Source organism: Bos indicus, chromosome 10 (genome assembly GCF_029378745.1).
Source record: "Bos indicus isolate NIAB-ARS_2022 breed Sahiwal x Tharparkar chromosome 10, NIAB-ARS_B.indTharparkar_mat_pri_1.0, whole genome shotgun sequence".
Classification (NCBI taxonomy): domain Eukaryota; kingdom Metazoa; phylum Chordata; class Mammalia; order Artiodactyla; family Bovidae; genus Bos; species Bos indicus.
Window position 1 is genome coordinate 88,629,907 of NC_091769.1, and position 21,083 is coordinate 88,650,989.

At 40.4% G+C, this 21,083-nt stretch overlaps 1 protein-coding gene across 1 annotated transcript in view; it reads right to left on the reverse strand.

The window, feature by feature from the left end:
• The window catches only part of ALKBH1 (alkB homolog 1, histone H2A dioxygenase), a 22,625-nt gene continuing 1,542 nt past the window's right edge, over positions 1-21,083 (reverse strand). The window contains exons 3-6 of the mRNA XM_070797924.1: positions 17,472-17,634; positions 5,507-5,597; positions 2,046-2,239; positions 1-1,166 (exon numbers count right to left, since the gene is read on the reverse strand). Of these exons, the coding sequence (XP_070654025.1) occupies positions 737-1,166; positions 2,046-2,239; positions 5,507-5,597; positions 17,472-17,634 (878 nt within the window). The 3' untranslated portion in view covers positions 1-736. The remainder of the gene's footprint in view (positions 1,167-2,045; positions 2,240-5,506; positions 5,598-17,471; positions 17,635-21,083) is intronic.

Sequence of the window (21,083 nt, forward strand, 5' to 3'; positions counted from 1 at the left end):
TTTAATTTAAAATTGAGTAAGTTTATTCATGGAGAAAACAGTTACAGAATACCCTTAGCATTTTTTTAGTCCAACAATTAAAATTGCATTTAAAAGCCAACGGAAGTGTTTACAGACCCAAAAGACATCTGGAGAAACTACTGTTCCTCTTTCCTTGGGTGTATGTGTGTTTACCTTTTAGGCAAGAGACATAGCTGTGATTAATCTCTTTTCTAGGAGGTGTGATTTCCAGTTATATGTATAGGATTCTTCTGTGAAGACCAGAGAAGTCCAAAGAATTCAACGTTGATTGGAATTAAGGTAAGACTAATGGTCGGTTCATGGAACCACAATTTTACCACAAATCTCTAGATAGGGTGGTGAAAGGAGAATAATGTTTCCCATCAGCAAAACTTGAGGTATTTAAAGATTCCAGAGACATGGAAACGCACTTCTACCTCGCTCAAAGGTGATGGCAAGGCTGAGAAGGCTCTTGTGGAAAGTCAGACCTTCTCGGACTTCTCCGTGCATTAGCGCCAAAGCCTAACCAGGACTGGACAATGTCAAACGCTTCTCTAACAAAGTGGTTAATCAGCTTCCTCTTCAGGATGAGTTCTAAGGCAACAGTGTGATCAATGATGAGTTTTTCCCTGTCTCTGTTTTCGGCTTGTCTTGGTGCTAAAGTCGATGGCAATACAAAACAGCAAAGCCATTTCCCGTAGAACCTGCCGGAGTACAAGAATGGGCTCTCCAAGTCTCAGCAGTCAGGGTTTAACCTCGCTCGTTTGACTTGGCTATTGTCATCATCCAGATGGCAGGAACCTTCTGTGGTGATGTCTCTTTTATTCTCCTCCATGGGTTCCAAAGGGAAGTCCTGACCCACAGCCAGCACCTGCCGGACAGTCATGTTAACACGAGCAGTTTTCAAGTAGCTGGTGCACACCTGCCAGTCCTCCACAGAACAGGGATCCACCACCGAGTCTCTGGGGAGGTCAGCTGGGAGAGGCGTCCTGAGGCAGCCAGGCAGGCTTTCCCCTTCTGGACTGGGAAGGACCCTCGGGACCGCATGGTTCACCAGGCGGCTGAAACCTGACATCACCATGATGTCACCACTGTGCATAAACATGGGGGTGGGGGCTTCGTCTCTTTTGAGGCCACCCAGGAGAAAGATGGCAGACTGTCCGAAGCTGTGAAGTAAAACACCACGCAGTAGTAAGTTTCTGTTGTTAGCCACGGTTGGGAAAGTTAACTGCCAGCTGCACTAGTTTTCTAATTTCGGCATGATACTCATTGCTTCAAATACTCCTTTTGGGATGGGGTGTGTGTGTGCTGTGTGGCTCATGGGGTCTTAATTCCCCAATCAGGGATCGAGACTAGACCCATGGCCATGAAAGTACCAAGTCCTAACCAGTGGACTGCCAGGGAAGCCCCAGTCCTCCTTTTTAAAGTGTGCTAAGATCCTTCTTTTCTGGTTTGTGTCTGTGAGCGACTAGTCCATGGTCTGCTATTTAAACTTATTAGAGACCACAGAACTACTGTAAAATAGATTGAAGCAATTAAACAAGCAAATAAAAATTTATTTGGGTTCTTTACTAGATATTTATCATTTCTGTTCATTTTAAAGATAAGGCAGTTAAGAAGATTCTGTTCAGGCACTTTCCTCTGGAGATGTAGCACTCTGCAAAAATATAAACTTACATTCAGGGAGACAAGCAGAGTAAACTACTCGGGCTTCTGTGCTTTCCTCTTCTCTATTTCAAAAAGATCGCTCCCTTTGCCTTATGGTCTTTACCACTCATCTATTCCACAGACACTCACAATACCTCTCATTATGAAAGACAGAATCCATGCATCTTAAACAGAAATATTAATTGTAACTTGGTCATTACCCAAAAAGTCGATGTTAATTTTACTTACAGTACATTTCTAAGATGCCCAGAAGTGAAAGATTATTAAGTTCACTCATTTAAAAAATTTAATGTTTTTATTTACTTAAGCTTAAAAATGCTTTATAAAAAAGGAATAAAATGATAAAAGGTAATTCAAAATCCCTAGACCCAACTCACCTGAATGACAGCAGGGGTCTGGAGTGATCTAGTTCAGATCTATCTACATGGATCCCCAGTGTGGAGTCTAATCGGTAGTAATTCAGGATACCTGCTTCAGCTCGGAAACCCTGAAATCCACAGGCAGCAGCTACTTGCTCTGAGAGGAAAGCCAGGTCAGAAGGGAAAGGTGTATAATGATCTGCTGAGTATCTCTTTGATAAAAGCAGGGAAAATAAGAAAAATAAACAATGATCTCAGGAAAAGAGAAAACTGTGGCATACGATTAATTACCACTTTAAAATCACCTAATTTACATGCAGTACGTTGACTGAGTGATTCACAATGTTGCGTCAGTTTCTGCTGTACAGCAAAGTGACTCAGTTATACCTATGCCTACTCCCTTCTTACCTTCTTTTCCATTACGGTTTACTGAATATAGTGCCCTGTGCTGTCCAGGACCTTGTGGTTGGTTTATCCATTCTATATACAAGAGCCTGCACCGCTACCCCCAAACTCCCATTCCCCCCTTCCCCATCCCCTCCCCCTCGGCAACCGTAAGTCTGTTCCCTACCACATGTAATATTAATACAGCCCTTAAAAGTTTTTTTTATTGAAGTATAGCCGACTTACAACATTATATTAGTTTCAGATGTACAACACAGTGATTCAAAACTTTTACAGATTATACTCGATTTGTAGTTATTATAAAGTATTGGCTATATTCTCTGTGTTGCACAATATATCCTTGTAGCCCATTTCTTTTATACATAAAGCTTTTTATACACAAAAGTAAAAGTTTGTCTTCTTAATAGCCACACATTTTTGAGGCATCCAGCAATCTGATATTGAGCCAATTCAAAACACCGAGCACCTATGATATGGTAGGCACCACGCTACGTAATGACAGATCCGGCAAATTCACCCCGCACGGGGTCAGCTGTACAGAGCAATCACACCTCTCTCTGAGAGCTGCTCGGTCGTGTCTGACTCTGCAACCCCACAGATTATACAGTCCCTGGAATTCTCCAGGACACAGTACTGGAGTGGGTAGCCTTTTCCTTCTCCAGGGGATCTTCCCAACTAAGGGATCAAACCCAGGTCTCCCGCATTGCGGGCGGATTCTTTACCAGCTGAGCCACCAGGGAAGCCCAAGAATACTGGAGTGGGTAGCCTATCCCTTCTCCTGTGGATGTTTCCAACCCAGGAATTGAACTGGAGTCTCCTGCATTGCAGGTGGATTCCTTACCAGCTGAGCTACCAGGGAAGCCCCACTCTAATTCCAAACATGAGAGTTCTCTTAGGTAAAAAGGCAACTAAGAACTCTGTCACTGCCAAGAGGTACCTATGGAAACATGCCAACTAAATGTAATGTATCCCGGATGGGATCCTGGGACAGAAGGCAGAAAGTGTATCAATTAAGAACTAGTCTGCAACATAGCTTCCTGTGATTTCAATGGTCAATCTGATGGGCTCACATGCTCAAAACATTTAAACTGACTTACACTATGGTCAAGTCAGGACCTTAAAATGGAAGTAATTTTCCGCACTTACCTTCCTGAACTGCCTCTATTTTTTGTACCTAAGGCTCACAACTCTTAAAGGCCAGAACACTCTCCATACAAAACACACACGATTTCTGAGAACAAGGCAGCAGCCGGGTCTGAGGGCTTCGTGAGCCAGCAGCAGCCGACACTTCTCCTTGATCTGATGCTCCTCTCTCAGTCCTCCTGTTACTCAATCAACCTCAGATCTGATTAGAAAAATCAGACTTTTCTGAAAGTCTCTGATGGATGGCCAAGCCTCTTCAGTTGGAATCTGTTTTACTTTTTTCTTCTCTTTTTTCCTGTACTACAAATAAGAGCTCCTATTTAATTTCTCAAAATTATGAGTGTAGTTAGAGGTTTTGGAGAAGGCGATGGCACCCCACTCCAGTACTCTCGCCTGGAAAGCCTATGGATGAAGGAGCCTGGTGGGCTGCAGTCCATGGGGTCGTTGAGAGTTGGACACGACTGAGCGACTTCACTTTCACGCATTGGAGAAGGAAATGGCAACCCACTCCAGTGTTCTAGCCTGGAGAATCCCAGGGACGGGGGAGCCTGGTGGGCTGCCGTCTATGGGGTCACACAGAGTCGGACACGACTGAAGCGACTTAGCAGCAGCAGCAGCAGCAGCAGAGAAGGTTTTCTCTACCGTTTCGTTTTAGTCCTTCCTTTAGTCCAAGACAAACTACTTACAGCACTGGGTCGCCTCTGCTGTAACAGAACAGTCAGCTTTTGGGCTTTTATCCCGACCGAATTCCCTGTGCACTGCTCTTGCTTCTTAATTCTCCTCCACTTTTCTCTGATGAACCATTCAGTGTGTTTTGACTCTTTTCACACCATGCTTTTCTTAGTAAGTGAGGCTAACTCTGAGGTCCTTGGGAAATAACAGTATCTACAATAAAACTAGTACCTTAAAAACCAAAAAGCTAACATTTATTGTGTTAATGAATTTAACTGCTTAGAACAGTCAGGCACTATTGTAAGCACTATAAAGGCATTAATCGTTTAATCCTCAAAATCGTCTTGGGAGGTTAGACACTAGCCATATTGAAGGCAGGATTCAAATCCAGGCTGTCTAACCAGAAGAAAACCACATGGCCATTTCCCCAAATACAGATGTCTGGTTTTCCATTAAAGCTGTATCACTGAAAATAAGACTTATATCATGAATAGTTCTGAGCAACATTTATTACTGAGTAGTTAATAATTTATTCATAAGCTGGATTGACTGAAACTACAGAGCTGTTAAGTAACTGGTTAGTAGGAAGATGGTTCATGCCAATTTGATTCAGTTTATCCTCAGAATTAAGTCCTTTTGGTGGCAAACACCTGAGAAAAGTGGCACTGAGATGTCAGGGATAAAGGAGGCATTTTCCGAAGCGCAAGGGTCAGGAAAGAAGAAATTGTACCTCAAGAAAACATGGAACTTTAACTGTAGACATTCTTTCCCATCTCTCCCCTGCACAGACCTTATATAGCAGTCAAAGGAATCTAGATTTTGAAAGTTCTTTTGTGAGTTGATGGAAGAGAACACTGTAAGGACATGGAGCTTCTTTCACTCCAGGCACATATTATGTAAAAAATAAATAATCAACAAACACTAAATAACAATGGAACTAAAGATTATAATTGAAAACTCCTCATGAATACAGGAAAGAAAAACCTATATCCCTGAAACCTCCCCAGAGAAAGCATCAATGGATTCTGATGAAATAATATAATCTGAGAGCACATGAAAAAGTACTTTTCTCTTGATAAACTATTCATTCCTCTTCAGATTCTGTATCAAAAGGATTTTAAAGGAGGGAATATATTAAAGAAACCCTCCCACAAATGGATAATCTGATACTTTAAGCTTAGCCAGAAAGAAGTCAAACTATGTGGGCCCAAGAAGCATAAAAATGAAAATCAATGGAATTAGCAAGAAAATCTGAGTACCTTATTGTCCCAGTTATAATGGTAGCCAAGGGTCACCCAGCGTAGTTTCTCTAGCAAACTGCGGGGTCTCCGTTTATTCAGTTCTTTACACCTGCAAAATTGGAGACAAAAGATGATTTATTCATTGCAAATGGCAGCAATAGTGTGTTGCATGGATCCTGGAGTCTAAATTTGGTATCTATATAAGCAGTTAGCCAAGATCTCCTCAGGAGAAATTAGAACAGATAAATGAGTTGACCAAGAATATAATACCATCAAAAATATGCTAGCATTTCTAATTCCTAATCCTTGGTTCTAAATCCTCTGCTGAATGGGATCAATTTTAAAGGGTGAGTCTCCAGAATATCAATAATGATAAAATGACAACAGAAATGTCTTTACCTGTCCAGGGCAAATGGGACAGAGTCCTATGGATAATTGAAAATCTGGTTAATAGAACATTTACAATTTCGTTGGCTGAAAGCAGGACATGATTAATTACAGCTACTTTATGTCTAGAATGATGGTGGCTTCCTGGAACTGCAGCTTGGGGGGAAAAATTTGGCAAAATACAGCATACAATAAAAAATTACTGGTTTAACATACCTTCTTTAACCCCACAAAACAACTTAAAACCTGAGGCTTAGCTAACAATTAACGGCCACTTTAATTGATTTGGTTTCTAACATTACCTTACTTAAACCACAAGAGGTTTCTATAAAATGGAGGTGTCCTTTCTGCAATTATAATCTAATCAAATCTATGGGGTTAACCACTCTTTTAGTTTTTAGCCACACAGCATCGCTTGCAGCATGTTAGTTCCCTGACCAGGGACTGAACCTGGGCCCTCAGCAGGGGAAGCATGGAGTCCTAACCACTGGACCATCAGAGAATTTCTTAACTACTCTTTTTCTAAAGAAGCCTGCTTGTTTCATTTACCTCTAAATATCTAAAAATACAAGAATGCTAAGCCTAATCATTTTAGTTTTTCTATGTAATTTACATCATTAATCAATCTTCTTTTTTTAATCTAAGAACCACTACTCTTTAAAGCAGAAAAGACTGGACTGCTTTAAGGAGTTTATATTTTGACAGGAGATGACAGATAAGTTTAAGAAGAAATGAGGGGAAATTTTAAGGCCATATAAAATCTAGCACTAAAATGGATAGCACAAGACCACCAGAATCAGAAGAAGGAAAGTTCAAAGTCAACAGTCTAATCAGTTAAACCTTCATGGTAAAGTTGGGGAGTTGAATATGGCATTGAAGAATGGCAGGCATTTAAACAAGAAGTGATGTAGTAGGCAATATAGGGAGAGTGTGAGCAGAAGCAAAGGATTTATTATAGGCTCACAGTGTAAATGGCACTCATCTTGATGTCTGATAGCTTACAGGGTAGATGCTGTCTGTCCTCAAAGAGTTTACATTCTAAGGACATTGTAACATAGACATACACCAAGACCAGTGTGTGCTTAGTCGCTCAGTCGTGTCTTTGTGACCCCATGGACTGCAGCCTGCCAGGCTCCTCTGTCCATGGGGATTCTCCAGGCAAGAACACTAGAATGGGTTGCCATGCTCTCCTCCAGGGGATCTTCCCAACCCAGGTGTCGAATCCAGGTCTCCAGCACTGCAGGCGTATTCTTTACCAACTGAGCCACCAGGGAAGCCCCAACACAAGATCAGTAACTAAATAAAATAAATGGATCAAATACTAACTTATTTCGCACAATTGTGAAGAAGAGAGACCTAGCAGGTCCCACTTCTATCCTTTGAAAAGACTATCTCAGGTTGGCCCTTGGCCAAGCACACTGTTCCTATGGTGTCTCTATAAACAATACAGTTTATGCTGAACACATGCCTTCCTTCTGGGAGTGTGAATTTTGGTACCTGTCAGGCAGAGATTGCCTATGTACCATCCTCCAGTAAAAATCTGGGCACTGGGCTTCTTCAAACCATGCTGATGCTGCTGATCCAGGGACCACACTTTGAGAAACACTATTCTAGCCAAACACACACACACAACCTTTTATTTCTCTCAATAAGAGATCATTTTATTCTTGACAAAGAACCCCAAACCAGACTGATCTGTACAAATAAAGGTAACAAGGCAGCTCTGAAAATTTGATGGTGTTTTAGACATTTGAGGTAATACCAATAAACTGCTTTTCATCAAAATATGGGGTCTAATGTTCTTCAAGAACAGGGTATACATTATTATAACCAACACAGAGTTTATGGTCTTAGTAAAACAATAAAAATTATAGTTAACAACCAAGCATGAAGATATAGCTTCTAACATGAACTTTAAAATTTTTGTTTTTCTAGGAAACCAAAAAGAACATCTCTTTCTACCTTAACTGATCACTATAGAAAAGGCTTTGGGTTTTGTCCTATACGAATATTATAGAGGGGCACCAGTCCAGGATGCAAAAGCAGCCAGAGAAGAGCCATACTTTCTTTTCTTTTTTTTTTTAAGAGCCATACTTTCACAGGCATTAACTCCAGTTCTCATAACAGAAGGGAAAAAAAAAAAAAAGCTTAAAATTTGCTTAGTAAAAGATTAATTCTGAGTGTGCCATTTTGAGGAGAAAATGTACATATGTGTGTTTATATAATGCAGGTATGAAATTCTACCCCTTATTTCATATCCTCTTTTGAAAACCTGACTTCTATTCTTGCTTTTGTATAGGATTTCTGGAAGGAAGGTAGCAACAATCACTGTAACAACTGCCTTCAAGATGTGAGAGCAGGACTGGCCTGTGCTAGACATTTCTTTTTGTAGTAGCACCTAGGGACCCTTCTCTGGAGAAGGTGGTGGCACCCACTCCAGTACTCTTGGCTGGAAAATCCCATGGGCGGAGGAGCCTGGTGGGCTGCAGTCCATGGGGTCGCTAAGAGTCGGACACGACTGAGCGACTTCACTTTCACTTTTCACTTTCATGCATTGGAGGAGGAAATGGCAACCCACTCCAGTGTTCTTGCCTGGAGAATCCCAGGGACGGGGGAGCCTGGTGGGCTGCCGTCTATGGGGTTGCACAGGGTCAGACACGACTGAAACAACTTAGCAGCAGCAGGGACTCTTCTGGTCCCCATGGGCCTCCTGGGTAATAAAGATTCCAAAAAATTCATTTGAACATTGTGAATAGTATTAGGCTCAAACCAGGTTTCACATGCTCCCACATCTTTTTCAGGCAGAAAATACTGAGAGGTTAATGAAGGGAAGGGTGGGCGGTTCTTTTTTTAAGCCTGACTTGTCCTAAAAGGAAGAAGCCAAGAAGGCTTACTGGCAATGGAGCTGCTCACCCACCCGAAGGAATGCAGGGAACGATGCCATCTAACCTAACTTTAAATCTTCACCCAATTATCCAGAAGAAGGTTTTCAAGCAGGTATGACCCTAATTATTGGTGCTCACTGCTAACAGAAACGTGCTGCCCCTTCAGGCAGCAGCCAGCAGATGACTGATGGGCAGAGCTTGCACCTTCTCCTCTGCTGAATGCCCACTCAGCACCGTGCTCAGGTTCTGTCAGGGGAAAACCCTTATGTAAGTGTTAGCATTTCTCTCAGCAGTCTCGTTCTACAGCACTGCTTTCAACTGAACCTGAACTGTGTGGAAATGAAGTCCTGTCCTGCTTGCCCGCTCTCCATGCAGTGGGTAAGCACTGAAGTCTTTTTCTTCCTTGCCTCAAGGGAGTGAACCACGTTCTCACTTAGGACAGAAATCTGGAAGTTGCTTATGACAGAAAACCTTCAATATCCTATTACAGGTATTGCTTCTCCAATCATTTTTAAAGATTTAGGGACTGTCTTTCACCACTCTGAATATCTCCCTCCACAACCACAGCTTTCGGTCCTTCTTCCTTTCCTAGTCCCTCACTTTCATTAAACCTAAAGTTGCATCTCAGGTCCCTGGAACTCCAGTTTTTCAGTATTTGAGTACTTACAGTTTTGTTTCTCTTCTTAACCTGAATCTCTCAGTAAACCAGAGCAAACGGACATCCAATTCTACTCTAACACCCTTTGGCTATCTTGTAAATGTTAGTTTTATCTCATCTTCTACCTTCTGTTCTAAACCTTCACCATTTGTCTCAAGTGCTCAGTCCTGCCCCTACTCCCTTCCAGGACAAAGAGAACACAGAGGCCCACTCAGAGGATCCAGTTAATGATTTCAACTTCCCTCTCCTACACCTCTATACTGTGTGAAGTCCTTACTCTGTCCTTCCTTCCTGGTCTCAGCAGTGGTTTTCTTTCTTTCCATTAAGGCCAGTTCTCACCTACACTCTCTCCCATTTCCCTGATGTAGCCTCTGAGGCCCTTCTCCATTATTATCTTTCTTCTCTTATTTCCAACCTTCCTTTTTATTTGTTGCTTCCTCTTGATCCTATAAAAAAAATGTTCAACATTTCCACAAACTTAAGAAAAAAAACACTTTTCACACAACCTCTTACTCAGGTACCCTAAGTCCTGCCCGTCTGCTCCATAGCTCTCCTTCTCTTCACGATTAAATCATCCCAAGGACTCAATATCAGCTGCCCCCACTCTCTCTTCTCACTGAGATGTCACTTTTGCTTACACTCTACAAAAACTAGTTTCAATGATACCATTTAATCATCAAATCCTAAGCCTTGGTCCTTGTCTTATTTTGGAAACATTTTCCTACCTTGGCTCCCAATAGTAATTTTTTTCACCCAGACCTGATGCTTCCTAGGCCCAGCTGCCTTTTCTGTATATGTTTTTCATAACAAAAACAAACAAAAAGCCACATCACTCCCACTGCTTTATGATGATGGTCTTCCTGTGTAACTCCCATATCCCTCTGTCTCTCACCTGACTTTGCTCAAAGTTTGCTCTCACTAAACTTTGCTCAGTTCTCCATTTCCAAAGGCAGAGACATCTCCATGTGGATACTCCACAGGCATTTCAAAAACAATAAGCCCCAAACTACACTAAGGATTATCTTTGCTCACTTTCCTCTTCCTCCAATCTTTTTTCCATTAAAAATCTCAGTATATAATGTTCCAATGAACATGGAGGTGCAGATATATTTCTGGGATAGTGATTTTGTTTCCTTTGGATATATACTTAGAAGGTGAATTGCTGGATCATACAGTAGTTCTATTTTTAATTTTTGAGAAATTGCTACACTGTTTTGCAAAATTAAATAACTGCAGCATTATTTACAGTAGCGAAGACATGGAAACAACCTAAGTTGCTTTCTTTCTTCTGCCTTTCCAATGACAGATGAATGGATAAAGAAACTGTGATACACACAAAGTAGGGTGTATTATTCAGCCATTAAAAAGGGAAATCCTGTCATTTGTGACAACATGGATAAAACTGGATGGCATTATGCTAAGTGGAATAAATCAGAGAAAGACAAATACTGCATGATCACAGTTCTATGTGGAATCTAAAAAAATCTGATACGGAACAGACTGGTGGTTGCCAGAGGTGCTGGGGAGCGGGGGTGTGCGTGTATGAAATGGGTAAAGGTAGTCAAAGATAAAAACCTGTCATTGGAAGAGAGGTTCTGGAGGAGCGTGTGTGCTCAGTCATACCGACTCTTTGCGGTCCCGTGGATTGTAGCCCACCAGGCTCCTCTGCCCATGGAATTTTTCAGGCAAGAATACTGGATGGGTAGCCATTCTTTTCTCCAGGAGATTTTCCTGACGCAGGGATCAAACCCACTTGTGTCTCCTGCACTGGCAGGCAAGGGTTCTTTACCACTAGCGCCACCTGGGAAGCCCATGTACAGCGCAGTGACTATAGTTAATACTGAATGGTACATTTGAAAGTAGTCGAGAATAGAAATGTTTTTAAAATAAGAAAAAGAAATTGTTTTAACAATGTGAGGTAACTGATGTTAATGAAATTTACTGTGATAATCATTTGAAATTATACATGTATCAGATCATGATGTTGTACACCTTGGATAACACAATGTTATATGTCAATCATATCTCAATAAATCTGGAATACCCCCCACTTTGCCCAAACTTAATCTACCTGCCACTTAGAAATCTGTGTTTAATCCTTAACTACTTTTCTGTTACTTTTCATAGTCTTCTGCTTACCAAGTCCTATAGACAATGTCTCTACCAGGCCTGCATTATCTTTTGCATGCATTAGTAAGCTAAATTCTTAATTGTGCTTTCTGCAATGATTAAATTTGCAGTCCATTTTCTGCACTGCCACAAAAATTCTCTGAAGTGAAAAATCTATTACTAATTTTGAATTCCCCATTCACAAGGACAAAGTCCACATTTTCTTATTGTGACAAAAACTTGTATTTTATGACAAGACAAGAAAAATTTAAACATAAAACAAATTTCTTTGCCTTTAAGCTCCCTCTCTCCCCCTTACTATGCATTGTGTATCTGTATTATGCATTGATCAAACCTCCCCCATTGGCAGAAATACCTGCTCATATAAAGAGCAACATTCTCCCAACATCAGTAAGGTAACTCCTTAAAAGATAACTTTCCTTTTTGATCTTATAAGGGGATGCTTAGAAACAGACTCTGTAAACTGTCAACAGTCCATCATTTCATACACAGCTCTCTGTCTCAGAAAACTTAAGCAACTATGCCTTGACTTCTAACAGCTGAATAGTTCTTGGAGCTTTCTCACATGCTATTCCCAGGTAATAATCCTCAGCTTGGTTCAAATAAAATATTTCCATTTCTTTCTTAGATCAATTAATTTTTCATCAACACTATACAGCATGGAAACCCCCTTATAATCTGGTCCTCACCTTTCTCGTTTTGTCTCCAAGCATTTCCTACAAGGACCTTTCATGGCTATGTTTCTGACCACGCAATTTTCTGAGATGCTCTCTCCTCTCCTACTTGACTCTCGATTTTTCTAATTTGCTTTTTCACGCACAGTTTAAACACTTCTTCGGGGAAATCTTTATCCTGGACTCAGTCTCTCACTCCCTTATATAACTTTGCAGCTTCCTCTATTAAAGCATACAGTTTTAGTGCTGTAAATATGAAAGTACCTGAATTCCTCCTTAAATAGTCTCTTCCTCACAGGCAGGGGCTGAGTTTTAATCTTCATATCTATGCTAGCACCAAGTATTGCCTAAAGCATAAATACACATTATTTAATAAATGAATGAAAATAAGATGGAAAGATACTGTATACAGTCTTTCATCAACCATTCTCAAGTTTAGCATTATACTTTTACTGGGCTAGGAGAGAAGCTAACAATTTACTTAAAATTAATATTTACTCAGCACCTTATAATACATATAAAGAACTGTGGTTGGCACCAAGGCTACAAAATTTTCACGGTCTGGGGGTGCGGCAGGGTAGACAGTGGGAGGAGAAGGGGCAGATGCCGGGATTCACTACGATACATGCTATAACAGCATCATAAACAAAGTCTTAAAGAAGAAGAAAGGGCAAGGGATTAATTCTGCTTCCGTACTGAAAATATCAATGGAAAAAAGCCTTCACATACACTGAATATAAAAATGGATACAAAGCATTGCATACGCTAACTTATGAAATAAATAAAGCAAAGTTGTTTTATTTAAATATACATTTTCCCTTTGTCCTATTGTTTGAAGTTATTTTTGAATAGATAATATATTCAAAAAAATTCAAGAGGTATAAAAAAGTATCCATTAACCAATTATTTCTACAAATATTTATTTAGTAACTACCATGCACTGGAGAATAAAAACACTGGCAAAGGGATAAAGAAGGGAAATGGGGGTGGGGAGTGATGTGCTATTTTTAACCAAATAAGGGAATCATCTCACAAGATGATATCAGAACAAAGACCAACAGGAAGCAATCCACTGATTGGTCATCTAGGAAAGAACTTTCTAGGTAAAAGGAACAGCTTGTACAAAGAATCTGGGCACGTCTAAAGTGTATAAGGAACTGAATGAAGGCCAGGACTGCTGGAGAATAAACAAAAGAGAACAGGAGCTGAGGTGGGACAGTCAGATTATGTAGGCCTTATAGTCTTGATAAAGACATTTGATTTTAAGTGTGATGGGACTGTACACAAAGAATCTGACTGGTCTTTGTCCCTGGTTCTTTAGGGCAAGCTTTTAAACCCTTGGAATTTCTGGAAGGGATACGAAGTGAAGTGAAGTCACTCAGTCATGTCTGACTCTTTGCAACCCCATGGACTGTAGCCTATCAGGCTCCTCTGTCCATGGGATTTTCCAGGCAAGAGTGCTGGAGTGGATTGCCATTTCCTTCTCCAGGGGATCTTCCTGACCCAGGAATCGAACCCAGGTCTCCCGCATTGCAGGCAGACGCTTTACCGTCTGAGCCACCAGGGAAGGGATAGGAGTATCTGTTATTCACTATGGACCCTAAGACCACGCCTGAATTTATACTAAGGCGATGACTCGGGATGTGGGCCTGTCAAGCTAGAAAGTGGTATCAGGCAGGGAGACCGAGTTCAATCATGACCAAATCAATCACGCTCAAGGGGCGAAACTCCAATTACAACCGCGAACACTAGGCCTCGGGGGAGCTTCCTGTGAGCGCCACATGTCCTGATTCCCTGGGAAGAGGTCACGGACACTCTGCATTCAGGATCCTTCCAGACATCACTCTGTAGTCTCCTCACTGGATGGCCCTGATCTGTACCTTTTATAATAAAATTATAATCATAAGTGTAATGCTTTCTTGAGTTTTATTAATTGTTCTATTGAGTGAAGGGAGATCATAGGTTCCAAGACATGGGAACTCCCCTGAATTTGTACCCAGTCGGTCAGAAGTGTGCACAGACTGGGGGTCTCCCAAACTCGGAGGTGGTGTCTGAAGTGAGGGGACTTTGGCTAAGGACCACGCCTTTAACTTGTGATGTCTGTGTTGATTCTGGATGATGAGCATCAGAACTGAACTGCAGTACTGCAGATAAGAACTATAAAAGATGAGTATTGAAAACAGACTGGAGAGAGACGAGAGCAGACACAGGGCGACGGGTTAGGAGGCCACTGCAGTTGAGTGACGGTGGCTTTAGACCAGCGTGGATGTGATGGAGATACCGAGGAATGATTTTATTCATCACGACTGTCGATGCTACTGTATTTGCTGGAGGGCTGGAGTTGAGATTTCTCGGTGGCTGTATGGTGCCTGATGCTACTACTGGGGTCTATCATGTTTGATCTGCTGCTGCTGACACTCAGGTTGTGTCTCATCCCCTCCCCTCCACTGTAAAGCATGCTGTAATAAAGCTGCTCACAGAGAGACACGCAGGTGAGGTGAAATCCTGCCGACAGACAGCTGTTTCTCATCCTCCCCTCACAAGCAATGCTGCAATAAAGATGCTTACACCCAACTACTGGACTGTGTGTGAGCATCTCTAGCTACACTATTCACTGACAACAAACTGAACAAAACATAAAATTGGGGTGCCCTAATTTTGTGAACACATCTATTTTTGGTTATATGTCCCAAATATTTCATTTTCTACTTAAAAGTTTCTTCTGCCCCGACCACAGAAACCTAGAAAGTTAAAATTGAAAGGATTCTTAGAGGTCCTCTAATTCAGAGGTTCTTACTGTGAATGTAACAGTAGATAACCAAAATCTCTAGGGAAATCTTTATGAACCACAGACCCTCTCCCTTTCTGACACGCTCTGGGAACGTGGGAGAACCGGCATGTACTGTCTAGGTTGACTCTGACCATGATTCAGCCACCCTGAATGGCTATTCCAGTCCAATCCCGCTGTTTCCCAGATGAGGAAACTGAAGCATGTATCCTGTAGTGACAGAAGGAAAAGTAGGCCCTAACTGATTTTCAGGGCTGGAAGCAATGTCTGAGCATATCAATGTCTCCCAACCCTTGACAACAGAAGGTATACCATCACATTTTGTATTTTTTCTAATTTATTAGACCAAAAAAAAAGTATCTCACCATTGTTTACGGGATGATTTATTACAGAGATTCATCTGAGCTATCTTGGAAGATGACAACTGGCATTTCAAGAGAATCATTTGTTAGAAACAAACAAACAAAAATTAATTTTTTGAAAACAGAGTCTGGTTTAGTTAACAAACTCTAAGCTCTCTAATTTCACTCAGCTAGGATCTTCCCTTGCTGCTGCTGCTAAGTTGCTTCAGTCGTGTCTGACTCTGAGGGACCCTGTAGATGGCAGCCCATCAGGCTCCACCGTCCCTGGGATTCTCCAGGCAAGACCACTGGAGTGGGTTGCCATTTCCTTCTCCAATGCATGAAAGTGAAAAGTGAGAGTGAAGTCGCTCAGTCGTGTCCAACTCTTCTCGACCCCATGGACTTCAGCCCACCAGGCTCCTCCGTCCATGGGATTTTCCAGGCAAGTGTACTGGGGTGCCATTGCCTTCTCCTTACTTGCTCTGAATTCTACAGAAGACGTATTTAATAGCAGGATTTTCCACACTGCTTTTGTTTGTAACATAACCTACAGACCAAGAGGATTTTTAAAGGCAAACCAATGCATTTTATTGTTATTTTCCTTTCAGCTTAAGAAAATCATCTATTTCCTTGTTAGAATTAATATGACATAGTTTCTGAAAACTGTATCATTAAACAATTAATATGACATAGTTTCTGAAAATTAAGTCCAAACAACACACACAAAACTGATACAAAGATTTTAACAGGCTGTTCTAAGGAATTCTCACATATTATCTTATTTAATCCTAACACTGTTACATGAGGAAAAGACTACTACTACAAGGCATAGAAAGGTTAAACTGCTAAAAGTCAACAAAGCCAGTAACTGGCAGAGCCAGGATTGGAACCCAGGCAATCGGACTCTCGAACCAATGCTTTACATCACTACCCTTGGCCCTAACCAACCTTTCTGGTGTCATCTCTTGCCAATCCTATTTAGGACTTTCGGGAAGCATCTTCCATCTTCAATCTAGCCACTTACTTGACCATACTCATTATCTTACAAACTCTATCCCTGTACTTTCCAAATTGTATTTAATTATATGTGCACATATCTCTGTCTATGACTAACCTACAATTCCTTGAAGGCAGGAACTGTGTCTTTTCTGTCTTGAATCTCTAACACTTAAGCACAGAATCCGACACAGCAGAAACCCAACGGACATTTGTGGAATAAACACATGAATGCATGCCTTCTGTGCTCCTGTAACACGGAACACGTTACTCTGCCTTTGTTAAGGCTGCTCTCTCTACCCCAAACAGCCATTTTACTATTCTGACGGGCAAACACCTAATTGTTTTTGAAGATTCATTTCAAATGGATAGAGAAAAAAAAAGAGGATAATGGGCCCAATTAAAAAATCATTTTTCCTTCTTTGACACCTCTTTCCTGCCTGGAAGAATTACTTCTTCCTCTGATTCCCCACAGGATTTTCATAAACATCTATTCTAACACTTTCTGAGCTCTATTATCTTATTCCTGTTGATACTGAGTTTCTGCCATAGACTATGCACTCCTGAGTGCCGAGACAGGGTCTTGTTTATCTTTGTACTGTGTATCTCCAATGTTTAGCATCATGTCTGGCACACAACTGACCCTCAAAAAATATCTGTAGAATAAATGAAAGCTGAAATAACATTAAGGTACAAAGACTAGTTTTCATGAAGAACAGCTGGCCACCATTAAACAGAAAGTAATACTGACTTCATCCTGGACAGCAGAAGGCTTTTAGTGTTACTCTCTTCAGGATACTATAAGGCTTCAAAGGAACTCTCTTCAAGCAGAAAAAAGGGTGAAGCTGAATAAAAATGGATTATCTAATGATTAACGAGGATGAACTCATTATCTATGCTATGATAAGCTAATGTTTAAAATGGATCTCAATTTACTATAACTGTCAAAGCGTCTGTCCAAATGTTCCAGGGGGAAAGAATATAACTGTGCTGTATTTGAGTGGACATTAGAGAAAAAAAAAGCAGGTCAGTTACTTTCACTGAACTATTATAGAGTAGTTCCTTTAAAGACCTGTGATGACCTAAGCTGAATACTAATGATTTACTGTGACTGTATGACTTACCTTAGAAACTCCTTGCTCTGTTCCCACAAATCCTGGGTCTCTTCTTTAGTCATATGCTTGTCCAGGTTACACACATTAGGTTTCCGGGAATATAACTTAAGGCACTGCTTTACCCAGTGCCACTGGTAACCTGGGAGGAAGGGGTTTGAGATAAAAATAAACCCTATACAGAGATGAACGAGAGAAAAAGAAGAGGAGGAAATTCTCCGTCAGTTAATCAGATCATTTATTTTTGCTGACATCCTTCTATCCCCTACTTTATTATTTACTCCACACCTCCTTTTGCTAATGCTTCTACACATAAACATAAGTTTTCATTCCTACACTCCAGTTTTAGAGGAAGAGGTATTCCTTCAAGTTAATAAAAAGCTGTTTTGATGATGGTTGCCAGACATCTATCACTATGCAATTATCTCTGGCTTTTTGGGTTATTCTCAAGAGAAACAAGTATTACACAATTATTAATTGTGTTAACCCAAAGGAAACTTCAGAACTAAAACTGCCAAGTCATCCTTCAAATTTCACCAAGTATCATTCACAGAGGTGGAAGCTGCTTCCTGTAGTTACTATTTCTCTGATATCTCAGTGTTACCTTTTTGCCTTTTCTGTTTTCTAATATCTAACTAATTATTATTTTTTTACTATTAAACTATCTCAGTTAAAACGACTGTTGTGATTTCTGCCTCTTTTGATCTTTGACTACTATAAGAGGGAAGAAAGACAGTATGGACATGTGTCCAGTATGCAAATACCTCGCCATCTCTCCTCTGTAAAAGAGGAGTAACAATGCCAACTGGAATCATATGCACAGGTAACGGTTCACTCATCAACATTCAACAAACATACACTGTATGCACTTTCTTAAGAATTAGAGACAGATGAAAAACTCTGGTTTAAGAAGCACCTGGAGAGAGCAGTAGAGATAGTTATACAGATAATGTCTTTTAGAAGTCTGGCTATGAAGGGAAACAAAGGCTGAGAAGGAGCCATAGAAGAATAAGGGGAGAGTTTGGAAAGACCTAAGCATGCTTACAGATGATGAGCAAAGAGCCAGCAGAAAGGAACTGGCTGAATATAGGAGAGGGAAAAGGAACACAGGGAGGTCTTGAAAGCTGGAAGGGGTAAAAGGCAGGATCAAAAGGTGAAGAGAGTGGTTTTGAACAGAAGGCACCCCTCTTCCTCTAAAATTCAGGACAGGAATGAACACTCACTGAGAAGTGCAGAGGTCACTTTTGCATTTCACGTATAAGTCAAATTCTCCAAATAATTTAAGAATGATAGAAGTGTTGATATTTTGGAAAAAAAAAAGATATGAGAAAATTTTCCAATAAATGACTGTCTGTTATCACCACTACTTTACAAAATAAGAATATTATAATATTCCTAAAGATATCACATTAAACGAAGAATACTTCCGATCTAATTCAGGTTTGAACAGTGACAGGAAATTAAACACTTTTATAGGCAGTCAGTTCCAGACAACTGCTGTTTTATGGAGTTAAAATTTGCCTAATTTTAATTTTTCATGCATTGGTCTTAGGTCTTAGAACACAGCAACCACAAATCAGTTTTCAATTCTTCTTGATAAATGCCTCTAACTATGTAGCTAACATTTACTGAGCATTTACTATGTGCCAGAAACTGACCTAAGTACTTTACATGTACACTCACATTGAATCCTATCCTTATAAAGTGGGTACTATCTTTTGACACATTTTACATATGAAGAAATTGAGGCCAAGAGAATTAAGAAACTTGCTCAAGATCACACAGTACGAAGTGGTGGAGCCAGGACATGAACCCAGAGTCTGGTGTCAGAACTTAATCCCCAGTATGCACTGCTTTCCACCTGTTTCTATGTAGGATAATGTTTGATGTTATCATGGTCCCCCTCAGGTCTACCCTACCCAAGACTCAGTCTCTGGTCTTCAGACCCATCACCTTCCTGCTCACTCTTGTAAGGACAGCTTGTGGTTTACTCAGGTTCCTTTAGAATACGCAGGATCCTGAAGTAAACATAATCCTTCTGATCAAGTCAGAGTAAGGTGAGACTCATTTCCCATGTCTTGGACGTTGTACTTCTAAATGCAGCTTATATGATGGCAGGAAAGACAGAATAAAGTCTTTAAGGACATAATGAGGGACCAACTCAAATGATGTGGCCTAAGTGTGAAATCCCAGAAAACTTCAAATAGCAAGTAGAGGCATACCTCAGATACTTTGACTTTTAAACCACTGCAATAAAGCGAGTATTCCAAGTCACAAGATTTTTTGTTTCCCAGTGCAAATAAAATTTACACTATACTGTATTCTATTTATGCAATAGCATTGTGTCTAAAAAACAATGAACACACTTTAATTAAAAATTTATTTGAATTATATAAAACAATGCTGAAAAACGCTAACCATCATCTGAGCCTTTAGTGAGCTGTAACCTTTTTGCTGCTGGAGGGTTTGAAATATTACGAGAATCACCAAAATGTGACAGAAACACAAAGTGAGCAAATGCTGTTGGAAAAATGGTGCCAAAAGACTTGCTTAATCCGGGGTTGCCACAAAACTTCAGTTTGTAAAAAAATAAAACTATCCGTGAAGCACAATAAAATGAGGTATGCCTATATTCCAACACGCACAGCAGAAAACCAAACTGGGGCTGGTAACTTTTCAGTCTGAACAATCTGGTAAACATGGCCATGAACACAAGAGCAAGGCATGAAAGGTAAAGGCCGCCTTCAGGAATAAAAGCAGCACAAAACACTACTGGTGACAGATGCTCTTTATCCAAATGCACGAAGAGCAATGCTTTCATATGTAAAAGCCACCACTCAGCTGTTTCCTTTGTGACTTCAGACACAAAAGTGCATGTGGGCTTTTATGGAAGTGTGAAAGTTGTTACCTCTTCCCACAATGGCAACATATACACTTCAGTGGTCATAATGTATTAACAGCTGTAACACAGACCTGGCTCTTGGAACAACAAAAACTAAATTTTTAAAGGAATTTCTCTTGCTTTTGACCTGCATTTGAAATCACAAGTGCAATGTTAACTTTATGTCTTCGAGGTACAGAATGGAGATATAAGATCGTCTGGCCAAATAAGGCATTATATTTACGCAACAGCATTGTGTCTATGCTAAAAAACAATGAACACACTTTAATTAAAAATTTATTTGAATTATATAAAACAATGCTGAAAAACACTAAATGGTTCATGATAATTAATCAACAATGGCCCCATGAGCCTAGAAAAAAGGTTAATAACGCTACCCACTTTTCATTATTATCTTAATTTCTCTACCTGACATCACTGAAATTCAAAAATCTAGATTATTTCGCCTTATAGGACTTTTGATTTCATTAACTGTAGTTTTCTATTCAAAAATTCAGTCTTGATAACAGCAACAGCTTTTAAGTTGTTACATCATTTGTGAATGTAGGGATTTTTGACTGGAGTGAACATGATGAGTTACTCTTATCAATTCAAAGTACTTCTTCTGTTCAGAGCTGCGGCAGGGAGCCCAGAGCCACTGTTCTGATCTTTGGTTTGAACCTGGTTTGTCACTTCCTGCACTATAAGGCAGGCATTACTGACTCCTATTCTAGCCAAATAAA